The 16978-nt window shown below is 35.0% G+C and overlaps 1 protein-coding gene across 1 annotated transcript in view; it reads left to right on the plus strand.

The window, feature by feature from the left end:
• Positions 1-10858, plus strand: part of FOLH1 (folate hydrolase 1) — a 58706-nt gene extending 47848 nt beyond the window's left edge. The window contains exons 15-19 of the mRNA XM_057553873.1: positions 1597-1687; positions 4544-4808; positions 5084-5165; positions 8860-8952; positions 10276-10858. Coding sequence (XP_057409856.1) covers positions 1597-1687; positions 4544-4808; positions 5084-5165; positions 8860-8952; positions 10276-10465 — 721 coding nt within the window. The 3' untranslated portion in view covers positions 10466-10858. The remainder of the gene's footprint in view (positions 1-1596; positions 1688-4543; positions 4809-5083; positions 5166-8859; positions 8953-10275) is intronic.
• Positions 10859-16978: the final 6120 nt, after the last annotated feature.

Raw genomic sequence — 16978 nt, forward strand, 5'->3', positions numbered from 1 at the left:
CTGAGACCTGTTCAAGGATAAGCATTGTGGCCAGGCCTTTACCACAAAATGGCTTAGGCCAAAAATGAGTTGTCTTATGTCAAGAAAGCCATGCCTAGTTCTCTTTCTCCAGGGACCCCCTACCCTATCTGCTTACAAAATATTGCTGTGTGTTTTGAAATTAAATCTGTAGGCCATCAAAATATGGTTCGCTTTTGAATAGGTAACATATACACATGGCACTTAAGTCTGTCCTCTCATCACTGTATAAATATTCTTTTTTCTGAACATTATACAGTTAACAAGTGTTTTGTTAACTGCATAATGTTCTAAGAAGAATATAGGCATCATTTCAGGTTTAGTTGTGTCTTCACAAGCATGGGAAGAGGAATAAATATCTCAGTAGTTTGAGATTAAAGATAACAGTATGAATAATTTAAAATTTTAAGGATGGGAATTAAATCTGAGTTATCTGAAAATTTTCTGATTCTTTTAACTTTATCATGTACAACAAATATAAGTAATAAAAAAAGTTAGTGAAGGAAAATATTTTCCAACTTCAATAATCTTTTTCTAAAAAAGCAACATACAATTGTGATATTGTGATTCATAATAAGAAGTGCATATTTGGTCCTCCTAATCTCTTACAGAGCTCCTAAACCCCTGGAATTTTCTAAGTGATGAGAGGGACAAAGGTGTCTTTTGTTATGTTAATGAGGTGACACGGACCCCACTTAAGGTGGGGGATGGTTGCCAGGAGAACCAACCAAGTGATTTGAGGGTTGGAACTTTCAGTCTGACCCTCAACCTCCCAGGAAGGGAGAGAGCCTGGAGGTTGACTCAGTCACCAGTGTCCAATGACTTAATTGATCATGACTATGGAATGAGGCTTTCATAAAACCCCAAAAGAGTTGGGTTTGGGGAGCTTCTTGGTTGGTGAACACATGGAGGTACTAGAAGAATCCAGCGAGCCCGGACAGGGCGTGGAAGTTCTGACCCCTTTCCCATACCTCACCCTATGCATCTCTTCCATCTGGCTGTTCTTGAGTTATAACCTTTCATAATAAATTGATGATCTAGTAAGTAAATGTTTCTCTGGGTTCTATGAGCATCTCTAGCAAACCCAAGGAGGGGCTCGTGGGAACCTCCCATCTACATCCAGTTGGTCAGGAGCACTGGTGGTGGTTGTGTGTGGGGGGGGGGGACAGTCTCTTGGGACTGAGCCCTTAATGTGTGGAACCTGACCCTATCTCTGGATGGACAATGTCAGAATTGAGTTGAATTGTAGAATACCCAGCTGATGGCCTGGAGAATCACTTATTGGTGTGGGGAACTGCCCCCCGACAACACACACACAAACAGGTTGGAATTGGATCCAGAAACCCAAAAGAACAATGGTCACCTCTCCCTAAAACAGTCTTATGGAAGTAGATATTTTGTGATCAGAATTGGCATTCCCCCCCCCTTTTTTTTTTTGCTGCTTATATCTAAAATATATCCAAGGCAATATATCTAAAAATTATATTTATAGTATTGAGTGGAGATTCGTTTAATTAATTTTGATCTGTACTCAGTGAAGAAGTTACTCAAATAATCCTGTATTTTAATCCCTAAAAGGATTAGCAAATTAGGATCTGGTAATGATTTTGAAGTGTTCTTCCAAAGACTTGGAATTGCTTCAGGCAGAGCACGGTACACTAAAGATTGGGTAAGTCTATCAGTAAGTTCTTCATGGTTAGTTATGAATATATTTTAGCTAAACAAATAATTCTGGATCAAAAAAAGTGACTTAAGCACCGTGCTTGTTCCATCTCTGATTCTGTTCAGCAAATTGAAATTCTTTCAGTATTTTAATTGGTTTCTTCTGATATCGATCTGCATGTTTGTAAATAATATGCTTCTACTGCTACTTCTTTCTTTTTCAGTTTTAGGTATTATCCATTTACTTCTTACTAGGAAAACTAGGCATTCAGTTCTATCACTTCTTCTCCTAACCCCCAAATACTTTCCCTCATGGCATTTTTTCAATATATAGTTGTGCTACCCTTGTTGATTAGAAGATATTTTTCTCCTCCGTGTATCCATACTTAACTCACCTCAAACTCTTAGTATGTTCAAACACATCAGGTGAACTGGCTGAGTCCATTTTCCGCGTTGGGGCTCTTCTGCTCCTCTGGGTTCTCTGGTTATTCCTTCTGCCTGTGGCACAGCTTTTGGCTGTGAAATTTTCCTTCACTAAGAAATCTGAGAGTATCTTCATTTCACTCGTATTTTGGATTTTCTGTTTCCCAGATTTTTCTTCCTTTTTCTTATTTACTCTCCACGTTTTTGGGAGCACATCCTTCAGGCACTTCTTGAAAAGGGTGAAAGACAGCTAAACACCTTGCTTGTCTGTTATACTACACAAAATTCTTCAATAATTTGACTGGGCACAAAATTTTGCTTGAAAATTCTGTACCCTTAGAATTTTGAACTCATTGCTTCATTGCCTGTTGAGAGATGTTGTTTGTTCCTTGATCTCTTTCTTTTCTATTTTATTTATTTATTTATTTATTTGGTTGTACCAGGTCTTAGTTGCAGCATGCATGTGGGATCTAGTTTCCTGACCAGGGATCAAACCCCGGGCCCCCTGCATTGGGAGTGCAGAGTCTTATACACTGTGCCACCAGGGAAGTCCCTTGTTCCTTGATCTCTTGTCTCTGTTTTTTTTTTTTAATAAATTTATTTATTTATTTATTTATTATTTTTAGCTGCATCGGGTCTTTGTTGCTGTGCGCGGGCTTTCTCTAGTTGCAGTGAGCGGGGGCTACTCTTCGTTGTGGTGTACCAGCTTCTCATTGCCGTGGCTTCTCTTGTTGCGGAGCACAGGCTCTAGGCACGCAGGCTTCAGTAGTTGTGGCTCGGGGGCTCTAGAGCACAGGCTCAGTAGTTGTGGCACACGGACTTAGTTGCTCCGTGGCATGTGGCATCTTCCAAGACCAGGGATCAAACTTGTGTCCCCTGCATTGGCAGGAAGATTCTTAACCACTGCGCCACCAGGGAAGTCCTGCCTCTGGTTTTTTTTAAAGGAAGATTTTAGTATCTTCTTTTTATGACTGTGTTGCCCTTGGTGTACATGTGTATTATGCCATTTTTAATATGCTGAGCTGGGAACAAAGTGGACTCTTTGTTCTGGAAACCTATGTATTGTAGTTGGAGGAAATGTTTTTTTCTTTGATTATTCCCTCTTTCCTCTTTCTCAAACCATTATTAATTTGTTTAACATCTGTAGCATTATTTTCCAATGTCTTTATCTGTTCTTTTGTGTTCTTATCTGTGTCTTTTTCTACATTCTGGGATATTTTTCTCAACTCTGCCATTCATTCATTCTTTTTTATTGTTTCCCTCCATTCCCCGTAGTACCTCCTTACTGTGGGCTGATTTTATTTTAGTCTGTATCTTTCAAGTTAAAGCCTTTCTTCAAATGCCTGGCCCTCTTTGGCAATGTATCTTATTTGGGAGTGAGACCATAAAAAGCTGATTGAAGCCCTGTACACAGGGGTGGTGCTTGTTGTAGGGGGAGCTTCACAAGAGAGGGATTGAGAATGTGTGTTCTTGTTGCTTCATTGGGAGCCAACTAATGCTGAGAATCTATAGGTCTTTTGTCTTGGGCTAGTTATTCTCCCCAGACAGAAAATCTTTATAATCTCTTACCATTGGGGTTGGTGATGAGGGTAGATGTTAATATTATCTACATTTTACTTATGAGAAAACCACAGCAAAGAAAGGTTAATAACTTTTGGGTTAATAACCTCCCAGAGTTATTTGGTAATAAGCCATGAAGCCTGGATTCAAACTCTGGCAGGCTAATTCCAGAGTCCACTCTCAACACACCACTATATAAAGTGTTCTGTTATATCAGTAAAAAAAAAAAAAAATGAATAAATAGATAAGCATCTAAACGATGGGCAAAAGGCATAAATCAGCAACTCGGAATTTGAAAAGTTGTTCTCTCTTGCCTTTTGTGTATGTTCTTGTTTTTCTATACCCGTCTGAGCATTACTTCTTTACTTAGTGAGATTTTGGATCTATTACTGATACCCTCACTGTTCACTCTTCACTTGTCAGCACACTGCTTGTCAGAAAGTTATTCATGGAATTTCAGTCATTAAACGATTTGCAGCATTGCCCTATATAATATTGTATCATGCTTATTTCCTTGCTTCTAATGATTCTCTGTCTTCTTAAATTATTTTCACCCAAATGCAACATTATCTTGTCTTTACTTCAGAAACATTTCTGTTACATCTCCTGTTTTCTTAAAGGCAAAAATGTTAGGTTTTATCCAAGGTAATTTTCATAGTATTGTTTATGTTATATACACATACTTTTTAACTGGTGAAAACCTGGGGTTTTAATATTATATTAACCCTTTAGTAAGTAGCTTACTGAGATACTTAAATACTTTCCTTTATTCATTGCTGACAGAAACAGTCTTACTAATATTAACAGTATCTATGGTACTATGCATTTTGTATAAGTTATCTCACGAGAGATATATTTTGTTTTTTGGGTTTTTTTGTAGGCAACAAACAAATTCAGCAGCTATCCACTGTATCACAGTGTCTATGAAACATATGAATTAGTGGAAAAGTTTTATGATCCAGCTTTTAAGTATCACCTTGCTGTGGCCCAGGTTCGAGGAGGAATCGTCTTCGAACTAGCCAATTCCATAGTGCTCCCTTTTGACTGTCGAGATTATGCTGTCGTTTTAAGAAAGTATGCTGATAAAATCTACAATATTTCAATGAAACATCCACAAGAAATGAAAACATACAGTGTGTCATTTGGTATGATACCCTTCCTTTTTCAAAATTCACAGTCTGTTTGTTTCTATTAATCTCTAAAATGTAATGATCTACCTTAGGCCCATTTATTATTTATTGCTATGCCGTATGATCAAATATTATATATATATATAAATGTATCATCCATTTCATTGATGCCTGTCTTGCAATATACAAAATATAAATACCTTGTTAAATACAAAAGAGAACAACCTTCTATATTGTTCCCTTTGCTTAAACTATAGAACAATGCCATTAGGTCCTCATTTCTATTTCAGAATCACTATTTTCTGCAGTGAAGAATTTTACAGAAATTGCTTCTAACTTCAGTGAGAGACTCCAAGACTTGGACAAAAACAAGTATGTTGTATATATATAGATATAAGTTATGCATGTAATAGATATAATGAAAAAGAAATACTAGCTGACATCTTTGTTGTTGAAGTATCTTTGGAAAGTTTTTTTCTGTTTTCTTTCTCTTCATTCTAACAGGGCTATACAGGGCTGCCATATCCCTCAAAGAGATATTTTTGACATTCTGAGTGGCATATGTGCTGTAGAGAAATGCTGGTACCTTTTTTACTACCAACTGAGTGGTAGTTACAAAATTTCCATCTTAACATTGAAGGTCCTCCACTGTGTGTCCCCATCTTTTTCCAGTTTTATCTCCTGTTCTTTCAACATCTGTAAATCATATTTCAACCAAGCTCTCGTATTCCCAAAACACACCTTCTTCCTCCCTTTTCTTAATGTCATTACCCACACAAAGAGTTCCTAATCTTCACTTCCACCTGGAAAAATTCTGTATATCCAGACTAGCAAATAAGGTAAAGCCATTAGTTTTTTTTCAGATGTTAAGCATTTGGGATTAATTCTTGTAAAATCACAAAAGTAAAACATAATATGAACAAAATTTTAAGACTGGAGAAAAAGAGAATATTAGGGACAATTTTTTTAAAGGTAGAATTTTGAGAGTGAATATCTACTCTATATTAAAAATATTGTGACGATACAAATATCAAATCCTTGGAGACTGATGCAAGAATACATAGAAAGACAAAGAGCAGACAACAAAAAATAGACCAGTGATATATAAGGATGTATTTGTAATGAAGGATACATTAAAGTCAAATGAGAAAGAAAGGTATTCAACAATAATATTGTATAAGCTCTTTCAGGAATTGATAAAAAAGTGAATTCAAAATCTCACTTCACATTCTATGCAAAAATAAACAACAAGGATAGAAGAAATTTTTAGCAAAAATTGAAATATCTTGGAAGTGAGATCCAAGTTTAGAAATAACAATGCAATCAGATTTGAGAATATTAAAATGGTTAATAATATGGAAACTGATACTCCAAATCAAAGATAAAAGACTGGAAAAACTCTTTTCCAGAAAATATGGACGGGGGGTAATATAGATATAATAAAAATACTTTTTTTTGAAAATTGATAAGAAAATCAAAAGAACAAAGTTGGAAATACTGGCACTAGACAAGAGAAATCATTCAAAAAGAAGATACCACCTGTGCAGAAACAGATAAAAAAATTCAAATTTACTAATATTCAAAAATACAAATGAAAATCATGTAGTATTCAATTTACTAATAATTCAAAAATGCAAATGAAAATCATGTCATACTATTTTCATACCAAATGAGTAGCAATTTAAAACTTGTTTGTGCACATTGCTACAGGCAGTACACTGAAGCAGATGCTCTCATGTTTTTCTGATAGCATTGTGAATTGCTTTAAATTATTAAAAAGCGTAAATACATATTGTTAAAGTTTCTAGGGCCATGACAGGGTTCTTACACTTTGCCATAGTATTTCTATTTCTTGAATTTTTTTCTTCAGGAAAGAGTCTCAAATTTGAGGGAATAACATGGCTTCTCAGAGAAAGTTATAAATTATAATACCAGATAATTCAAAACAGCCTTAATACCTATGAGGACAGAAATTACTAAACAATCAAATGTCCACCCATTTAAACATTTTGTAAAGATTAACACTGATGGTTATAAAGGAAGTATAATAAGATATTTGTAGTAGAATGTTAAGCAAACAAAAAGGTCACAAAATTGTACATATACAATATTTTATTGAATATAGAGAAAATCTTACAGAAAACCAATTAGTATAATAATCGTGTTATCCTTGGGTGAATATGAAGATTTTTTTTCTTATACTTTACAATTCTTTCCAAATTTTTTACTGAGTAAAAAAAATCAACAATTATAAATAAATTTTAGAGAAATGCCAAACACCATATAGTCTATTAAGCTGATTTTCTATCATTAAGTAAATAACGTTTCTTCCTTGTGGAGAACTGCTGATGGCATGGTATGGTAATCCAGGACACTGAACTTTCACTTCCTTGAGTATTTCTGTATTTGTCTTACCATCTCTAAATGATAGTTAAGGTACAGTTTGTGTCTCTATATTATGGTTTACATATCCTGAAAAACCTGGAGCCGTGCTTTGTACATAATATGAGTAAATGCTGGCTAAAGTAAGTTAAAGTGGATGTTGAGTTTCTCAACCAAAACTTTGAAATGTGAGGAAGAGACACTTCTTGAATCCTGCTTTTCTTAAATCAATCCCTTAACCCATCAAAGGATACAGTGTTGACTCCTTGGTACTTTTATGCTCACGTAGTATTCAACCTCAAGACCTACCTCCTCCAGCCCTAGGGAGGCCAGCCTGTTTCGGGTGGAAATAGATCCTGTTTACGTACGTCTGGTGCTGTGAGCATTTACCTCCCAGGGATATTTCAGACTGAACCCTGCTCTGTACAAGGAACATCCAAATGGGGTGTGTGCGTAACCACATGAATTTTTGTGTTTGTAGCAATGCTTTATGAATTTGGTTCGGAAACCTGTAACGTCTCATTGAAATTATGGTTCATTCAATTGCCGCCTTTGTTAGTTTATGTGAACTGCTCACAGGTAAAGTGTATGCCCAGTTTACCTTTATACTATTGTACAACCCGAGTTCTTGATGCTAAATAAATGAAAGTTGAAAATAGCTCAAATCCAAACTGTGGGGCCTTTAATTAGTCTGTCTTCATGTTGTCAACATAGTGCAGTTGAAGGAATAGTACTGAGCTACTATTCACTCTAAAACTTTCTAGTTGTGGACCTGGGCAAGTCATTTATCTACTGAATCTGAGTATGTCATCTGTGGAACAGGGCTATTATCCTGCATAATTTGGAGGACTGCTCTGAAGATTAAAAAGAATAAATGTTGTAAACTTTCAGAATAGTAATGGGCACATTGTTTTATTATTAAATCTAAAAAATAACAAAACTAAGATAATTAAATTTTTATATAAAGTAATTTATGATTCCTTATGGTAATGGTTATTTCTCATTAGTTAATTAAATTATGACAGACTTAATAGGTTGAATTTAATAACGTTGTTGCCCTACTCCAGGCTTGCTGGTAAATTTTCAGTTGTATTGAGTCATTTTTATTACAGTAACACTGTCCCACACACTTTGGAATGTGAGCTCTGTGAAAGCCAAAAGTGTCTGATACATAGCAGGCATTCAAATATTGTTGAAAGGGTGAAATAAGTACCACCCCTTTTGTTCATGATAGGTTTATCTTTAAAAATAATAATAAAAATATTATTAGCTGTCATTTGGTAAATATATATAATTCCCCAGGTACCCTACTAAACATTAATAGACTATTCCATTTCAATATTGAAATGACTTCTATGAACAGATTATTATGAGACTTAAGATGAAAAAAAGTCTTGCCTATATTTGAATACCTAGGTTTATCAATTAATTATTTCAATATAAATAAAAATTACTATATTTTTTTTCCATGGGCACATTGAACTTTTTCAGTCCTTTTATAAGCCTCAGCAGAGTAGTATTTTGTAGGATTTTAAAAAATGTAACTATGCATGCTACTGTTCTTAATTTGCATGTTATAGGAATTTAAAATATATTAGCTGTGTTTAGTTTTGTTTTGAATTTTTTTTGCTGGGTAGTGCACATATTTTCATGAAGCTACAACTGTATTCCTTTCCTTTTCTAGCCCAATATTATTAAGAATTATGAATGATCAACTTATGTTTTTGGAACGAGCATTTATTGATCCTTTAGGATTACCAGACAGGCCTTTTTATAGGTAAGGATAAAAATATGACTCTTTATTTTAATATAATTTTTTTCTTATTTTTTGCTCTGTGGGAAAAATATAGTTGATTTCTTGCAAGCATATAAAAAATTCCAAAATATATGTAGTAAATGATAAATATATTACTTATTTATATAATGTAATATGATTACTACAGATCTTTATTTTATTATCTTTTTTGTTTCTGTATATAAAAGAGTATATGTTCATTGCAGGAAATTTAGAAAACCCAGGAAGTCAGAAGTAGAAAATAAAAATCTCCCCAACTCTACTTGTCAGATATAAAATCATGTTTGTCCTTTGGTAATACATAATTTTAGCCCCTCTCATTTTATTTTGAATATATGTGTATTTATGCATATACATAAGGCATAATAAATATATATTTATTTACTCTACCTCTTAATGTTGACATTTAGTTTTCTTCTAATTTTTGACAATCATAATTATTTCTGATAAACACCAACTATCCCCAGGTTGATCTTACTAAGTATTCAGAAAGAATTAGATCATTGACCAGCCAGAAACGACCTCATCTTTCTGTTTAGGGATTATCTATGAAAGAATTGGAATTGGGCGTAAGGGCATCATCCAAACAGGGTGAATGGATTCCCCTTAGTGGCATAATCATGTTCCTTTCCTTCTTTACCTCTTTACTGTGGAACTTGTCCTTCTCTTCCAGGGCTGTTACATGCACTGGCTTAGCTCCTTCAGTAAAACATCACTTTCTTCCTAGTTCATGTTGAATGTTATAAAACTGTTTTTAATGATTCTTCATGCTTGACGCTAGGTATTATAACATGACTTCTTTTTTAAATAGGAGAAAAACACAATGATAGGTTGTCTGGTCACAAATGAAACCCTATAATCACATTTGTGCTACATTTCAGAGGATAAAGTGGTATTTTGAAGTCATCACTTGCAGTGTGCCTTGAGAGTGATCACTTCATCTCCCAGACCTCAGTTTCCTCCTCTTTGAAATTATAATATCAACTCTGTAGAGTTTATTTTCAAGGATTAGAAAAATGATAGGTAAATAATTTAATGCCAAGCGTGATCCATAGTAGGTGACAAGCTGTTGTTACTATCGTTGTCATCATTTTTGTTGCTCTGAGCCACTTTAAGTCATCCGTCTAAAGTCAAAATATAATTAATTGCCACATATTTCATAGACTAGTCTTTGGAGATTGAACTTGTAAATTTAGTTGACAAGTGGCAATTAGAATTTTACAATCGATGAATTGTAGAATGTCCCTGTTTTTTCCCTTGTATATATAATTCGAGCAACTGATAGCAAACTATTTTTATCAACAGACATGTCATCTATGCTCCAAGCAGCCACAACAAGTATATGGGGGAGTCATTCCCGGGGATCTTCGATGCTCTGTTTGATATTGAAAGCAAGGTGGATCCTTCCAAGGCCTGGGAAGAAGTGAAGAGACACATTTCTATTGCAGCCTTCACTGTGCAGGCTGCAGCAGGGACTCTGAGAGAAGTAGCCTAAGAAGTTTCTTTGGGGAACACATTGAATTAGTATGATGTATCACTCAGAAAGAATCATGTTGGATGTACTGATAAACTGAAAAATAAAGTTGTGTACATATATATACATATATAGATACAGATAGATACATATATCCACCTTGGCATTCTTTTTTCTTCTCCATATAGATCGAATAAGAAAGATGGATGATTTTTATTCTGTAATTATAGAAAGTCATTCTGAAGTTGAACTAAGTGTTGAAATTAAGGAGAGAGTAAAATTTTAATACACTTATGTGGCATTATCAGAGAATCATGTCTAATTCAGCACTTACAAAACTACTCCTGTCACTGCACATGTAGAAAACATCAGTTTGTTATTTGTTGTGTATTTTTAGAATTTTTATAAATAAAATTGTACCATGTATATTTTTCTAGGACTTGATTTTTTCACTCACCTTTGACATTTCATCCATGTATTATTGTGGCTGTAGGTCATTAGATTCCACTGACACAGAGCATTCCCTTGCGTGGATATAACACTTATGCATTAGCATTCAGTCAAGACAGAGAAACCACACAGAAACATAAACAGAGAAAGTTAACGTAAAGAATGATTAATTACAATAGCTTTGGAGCAATGAAGTATTGTCTAGTAAAAGGTAAAAAGAAGTTTAAAGAATATAAGAATTACAGGGACTTCCCTGGTGGTCCAGTGGCTAAGACTCCGCACTCCCAATGCAGGGGGCCCGGGTTCAACCCCTGGTCAGGGAACTAGATCCCACGTGCTGCAACTAAGAGCCCGCATGTCGCAAGGAAGGTTCTGTGTGCCTCAGCTAAGACCTGGCACAGCCAAATAAATAAATAATTATTTTTTAAAAAAACAGAATATAAGAATTACAGATATATGGAGCAATCACTGTCCCTTGGATTGAGGACTGCAGGAACATGTGGATGTTTCCTTAAAAATAAATTAGGCCATTGTGTAAATCCAATCAAAATGATTTGAGCTTGTGTTTACACCTGAGATAACCTAATCTTCTTTAACGAACAATATCCTAAGAAAAGTCTAGTCTTTGGAAATTCTACAAAAGGCCTAAGGAATACAATTCACAGTATCCAGAAAATAAAGATCTTCACTGGTGGACATTAAGATGCCAAGTACAGCTGCCAATTAGTCCTCTCTTACAAAGCAAACAGCCTGGCTGATTTTGACAACTTTTCCTCTAAAATTATCATCATGAGACCGTTTATGATGCTCATCTATTGCTATGGAATTTGGAGATAGTGGGTTCCAAACCACCCTCTCTTCCTAAGACTGCTTGAAATTGTTCTGTCAGCTGAGGATTTGAAAACTGTGTCTCCCATGTAATAGGTGGTCTGTCTAATTCCATAATGCCTAATAAGGTAGCCACATGTAGATATCAAGCTCTTGAAACGTGACTAGTTTGAATTGAGCTGTGCTGTCAGTATGAAATGCATGCTGGACATCAAAAACTTAGTATAGAAAAAAGAATGTAAAATAGCTCATTAATATTTTCAATATTATTTATATTTTTATTGATAATTTTTGAATATATTTAAGTATATTATTGAAATTCATTTCAAATGTTTTTAATTACCTTTTATGATGTGGACACTAAGAAGTTTAAAAATACATATACGGTTCAGATTATATTTCTATAAAAATTTTATTATTATTTTATTCTTTAAATCTTTCTTGCATTAAGCATTTCAGTTGTATTTTATTCAATCTTGTGATTAATTTAAGCACGTTTTGAAAAATTGTTTTGTGTTTGCCTTATCTTTCTAACTATACAGTAAGTTTTCTGGGGGAGAAGGCTCAGCTATCTTGTTTTGGTTCACCCACCATACCTGAAAGGCAAAGGTAAGTGTTTCATATAGACTGGATGATTGTGTTGAATCAATTGAGAACACAGGTAGTGAAATGCCATACTTTATATATCTTTAACACCTTTAGTTTATAGACGTACCTTTAAATAAATTTCAACGAGTTTAAATAAATATTTAAACTTGTTGATTGACAGCTCAGGGTTATGTGTAAATCAAAAACTCTGGGGGAAAAAAAGAGCAAAAATATTATGGTCTCCTCTCAGAAACACAAATAGGGCACCCTTAGTCCATTTTAGAAGAGATTACTGCATTTATTCCATTTTATAAGGGACAATTTGTTACCTGGAGTTGATTCACATTATAACTTGTGGTCTTGAGGCTTTAAAATATGAAGGGAAAATGGGTCAGTAAGAATCTAAACAAAAAAAATCGAAAATATTCTGGTCATTTAAAACAGAAGGAATGTAATGCAAGGAATTGGTTGTACTGCTGAAATGAGAGGCGAGAATAGAAATAAGAGACAGTGAAACCACTCAGAGGTTAGCATCAGCAGGAGCCACCACCAAACTAGACTGTGGAGGTAGGATGGTAGTGATGTTACTTATTTTCAGAGCCAGAGTCAAGGATGGAGGCTGGAACCATGAAGGACATGGTGCCCTAGGCAGAGAGGAAGAGAAGAAATATAGTGACTTCTCCCTTTCTCTCACCCTCTAATGTCCTTCCAGAGCCTGCTAGACACCAGGTTGTATAAAAGTTTTGGAATCTCAACCTGTAGTGTCAGGCTACATGAGATAAAGAAGAAAGTAGGGGGAAGATGTGCAAAGATTCTGAACACATTCAAGTCCCAGCTTGGACAGTCCATTCTTTTTGGCACTCAACAGCTATTTTCCTCCAACTATGTATTTCTTATGCAACTGCAGGAATTAAACAAAAACCAATGATGGAATATTTTAATTGAATAATATTAAGGATGCATCCAAACAAAACTTTTGAGATGCAATTAAAGCAATGCTTAGAAGGCAATTTGTAGCACTAAATGCATATAATTAAAAAGAAGAAAAGCCTACCTCAAAGAGGTAAATAAAGAAAAGCAAATCCATGCCAAATAAACTAGGATTAAAATAATAATAATAATTGCAGAAAATTCTGAAATTGAAAAAAAAAGCAGACAATAGATAAAGTCAACAACATCAAAAATTGGCTTTTTGAATAGAGGAATTAAACTGATAATCCTCTAGCAAAAAAGGAGGGGTGTTTAAATCAAGAATAAAAAGGCAAACGTATAGATTCCTTAGATGTTAATAAGGTAATAAGAGGTTTTTATGAACAATTTCATGTCTTGGCACTTGACAATTTAGATGATATGAACAAATTCTTCGAAAAACACATCTTACAAAAGCTGACAGAAAGATAAACAGAAAATCTGAATGACATTACTTATACTGATGGAACTGAATCCATTATTTAAAAAAATTTTTGTCCACTGATCTTTTGGTGAAATTTTCCAAAATTTTAAGAAAACAAAAAACAAAACACCACAAATTTAGACAAACTCTTCCATATATCAGAGAGAGAAATAATACTTCCCAAGTCATAATTTTGATACCCAAGCCTGACAAGGGTATTATGAGAAATAAAAATTATGGTGCACACTCTCACATAAATATAGATGGAACAATTCTAAACAAGATATGAGCTAATCAAACCTAGTGAGAGATAAAGGCATAATATACCATGTCCTAGTGGAGTTTGTTTTAGAAAGGTAAAGTCTTTTAACATCTGAAAGCAGAATAAATGCAAATCACCTCATTAGCAGGAAAAAAAAATATATATATATATATGCAGGAAAAAAGCATTTGGTATAACTCAATGTTCATCCATAATTTTAAAAATTATTAAAGAAGAAACAGGAGCAAAATTTTACGATCTAAGAAAGATTATCTAAAAAAATGTATAGGTAGTATCATATTTATGGAGAATTTGAAAGTTTTCTCCTAAGAATAGGAAAGAAACAAGATTGTCTGCTATTACCACTTGTATTCAAGACCATTATAGATGTCATATTCAATGCAATTGAACAAGAAAAAGAAATAAATCTTACACGAGTCAAGAAGAAATAAAGCTGTAGTAATTTGAACTATTAACATGACATGATAGTGTGGTTAGAAAATTTCCTGAAAGCTATAATTAGTGGAATTAATAAGAGAGATAAATACATTTCTATAAACAATAAAAAGGGGAAAAGGAAATTAAAAATGCATTTAAAATATTAGCAAAAGCATCAAATACCTATAAATAAGTCTAAAGGAAAATGTAAAATTTTATGTACATAAACCATTAATTACTATTCAAAGAAATTAAAGAAATATGAGTGAATGGAGAGAAAGCCCACATGTGTGGATAGGAATACAAAATATGGTAAAAATGTCAATCCTCCCCAAATAGAACTCTAAAGTAAATACCATTCAAATAAATAGTCAAGGAAGCTGTGTGTAGGGTGTGTGTGTGTGTGTGTGTGTGTAATTGAGATGTTGATTTTTAAATGTATGTGTGTGGCTGTGCCTCTTAGAAAATGGTTTATGCTCCAGAGAATAAAGGATAGATCACACACATAAAGAGGAATTTGTGTTATCAACCTTATCACCTCAAGTCTTCCCATACCTAAATGGCTCAAATGAAAATTCCACCATATGATGGAGGGCAACATTTGTGTAAAAGGAGATAAATTGTAGTAGGAACAGGGTATAAAGATCTGTCTAAAAAGGTCCATATCAGCTTTTCACTCCTTCAAGCAGTGAGCCTGAGTTTACATAGGATTTGGTGACCCAGGCTGCTGCAGTGGACTTACATTCTCAGGAAGTCATAATACCTTTCATTACTCATTACCTACTACATGAAACTATTTCTAGATTTAAAAGGTGGCAAGCTCCTTTTCAATCTTAGGGAAAACTAAAAACTTTAAGAGAACTACCAAGATTTCCCCAAGTCAGAAAAGCTCTTTTCCTCCCAGGCCTATAAATTTGGGTTTCTTGAGTACCTTTGAAAGACAAACACTTTAAATGGAATTATTTCAAACTGGATTCCTAGTATGCTGATTAGAAACGCTTGCATCCTAGGTATAGAAGGAAAAACACTATGATACACTAAGTTGTGGAGATAGCTGTGTTATAAAATACTTTCAGATGCTCACTTGAAACCCAGTCCTAACAAGCTTGTAGCTAGCTGCTGCATTCAGGTTCTTGCTATCCAGCATATTGATAATGCCAGGTTGATAGCAGGCTTTAGGCCCTCGGTGTGTTTTAAATCTTCTCAGAAGTTGTTCACAGAAGTTGAAAAGCAGATGATTGGGTGAGCCTTATCACATTATTTTACTAAGTGAGTGTTTCCATCTATTTCTAGTTGCCCAAGTGGTACTGACAGCAGTTTTATACTTTTTTGTTCACCTTCTGGTAAACAGACTGACCAACTCTTCCCACCAACCACGCTGATATCAACCAGCAGTTCACTCCTATTTGCCTGTAGCCAAGTTGAGCTGCACCACTCAGGATAGGAAGGTGCCAGAATTTGATGGGAGCCTGGTCATGTCAAAATCCATGTTGCCGTCCAGATGGATGTATAACTGCTGGTACCCTGGCTTCTCTCAGCATCTCTCACCTGCCCTAGGTCCTGTCATGGGAGATGAATAAACTGAAAGTCTCTTTTAATCTCCCTGGTGCAAAAGGATCTTCCCTGGGCAATACTAGGCATAACAGATTATTAGTGTTCTCTTGGAAATATTATTTGCTCCATCTGTTTTTTATTTCCAAAGTGCCTGATATTTATGATATTACTATTTGTTAGCCAAATAAAAGATATCTTTTTCAACTGCCCATTTTTAGATTCATGTTCATATTAAGTTTTTTCATCAAGCTAAGTCCATAAACCTTGATGAATTCACATCTGACAGCTATTCCAGAGTTAGTACACGGCAGAGGAGTAGGTATTTTCTGCATTTTGGCAGGCTCAGTGTTGGCCATCTCAGGGGCTCAAGACATTTTAATAAAAATTTTTTTTCAGGAGGCTTTTTCCCGTGGGAAGATGAGGCAGGAAAGAATCTCACACTCAGTCAGAGGTTGTCTGTTTTCTCCTCTGACTCAGATTCCAACTGAATATGTTTTCATCCCTTAAAGGGTGGGACCGAGGAATTTCAAGCAAAACTCTAGGCAATCTATGCCAAAGGGAGGGGACTCTCCTCCTTGCCAGTTTCCCTCCCTCCTTTCCTTCCTTCCTTCCTTCCTTCCTTCCTTCCTTCCTTCCTCCTTCCTTCCTTCTCCATATAAAGTAGGACAGGTTGGGAAGAAGAGAACTTGAAGCAGTATTCACTGCATCAGGTCCATAAACTTGGGAGGAGGGGGACACTACAGGCAGAATAACTGTAAATACGAATTAATATTGCGCCCACCTCCAATACCACCCATCCCTCCTCCTGGAAATCCATGCAATTAAGATTCTTGGAAAACAAAACAAGCAAAAACAATGAAATGATTGAGCTGTTGGGTAAAGAAACAATGGGTTAAACTGTTTATCCTGGAGTGAAAAGTGTTGTTATCATCTGTCTATGATCTATTCCTTCTCTGTGGATTTCTCCTCATGGACCCCTGTACTTGATATGCAGTGGGGAATATTTGATGGGAGGTGGGCT

This window comes from Balaenoptera acutorostrata, chromosome 9, assembly GCF_949987535.1.
Source record: "Balaenoptera acutorostrata chromosome 9, mBalAcu1.1, whole genome shotgun sequence".
In the NCBI taxonomy this organism is placed as follows: domain Eukaryota; kingdom Metazoa; phylum Chordata; class Mammalia; order Artiodactyla; family Balaenopteridae; genus Balaenoptera; species Balaenoptera acutorostrata.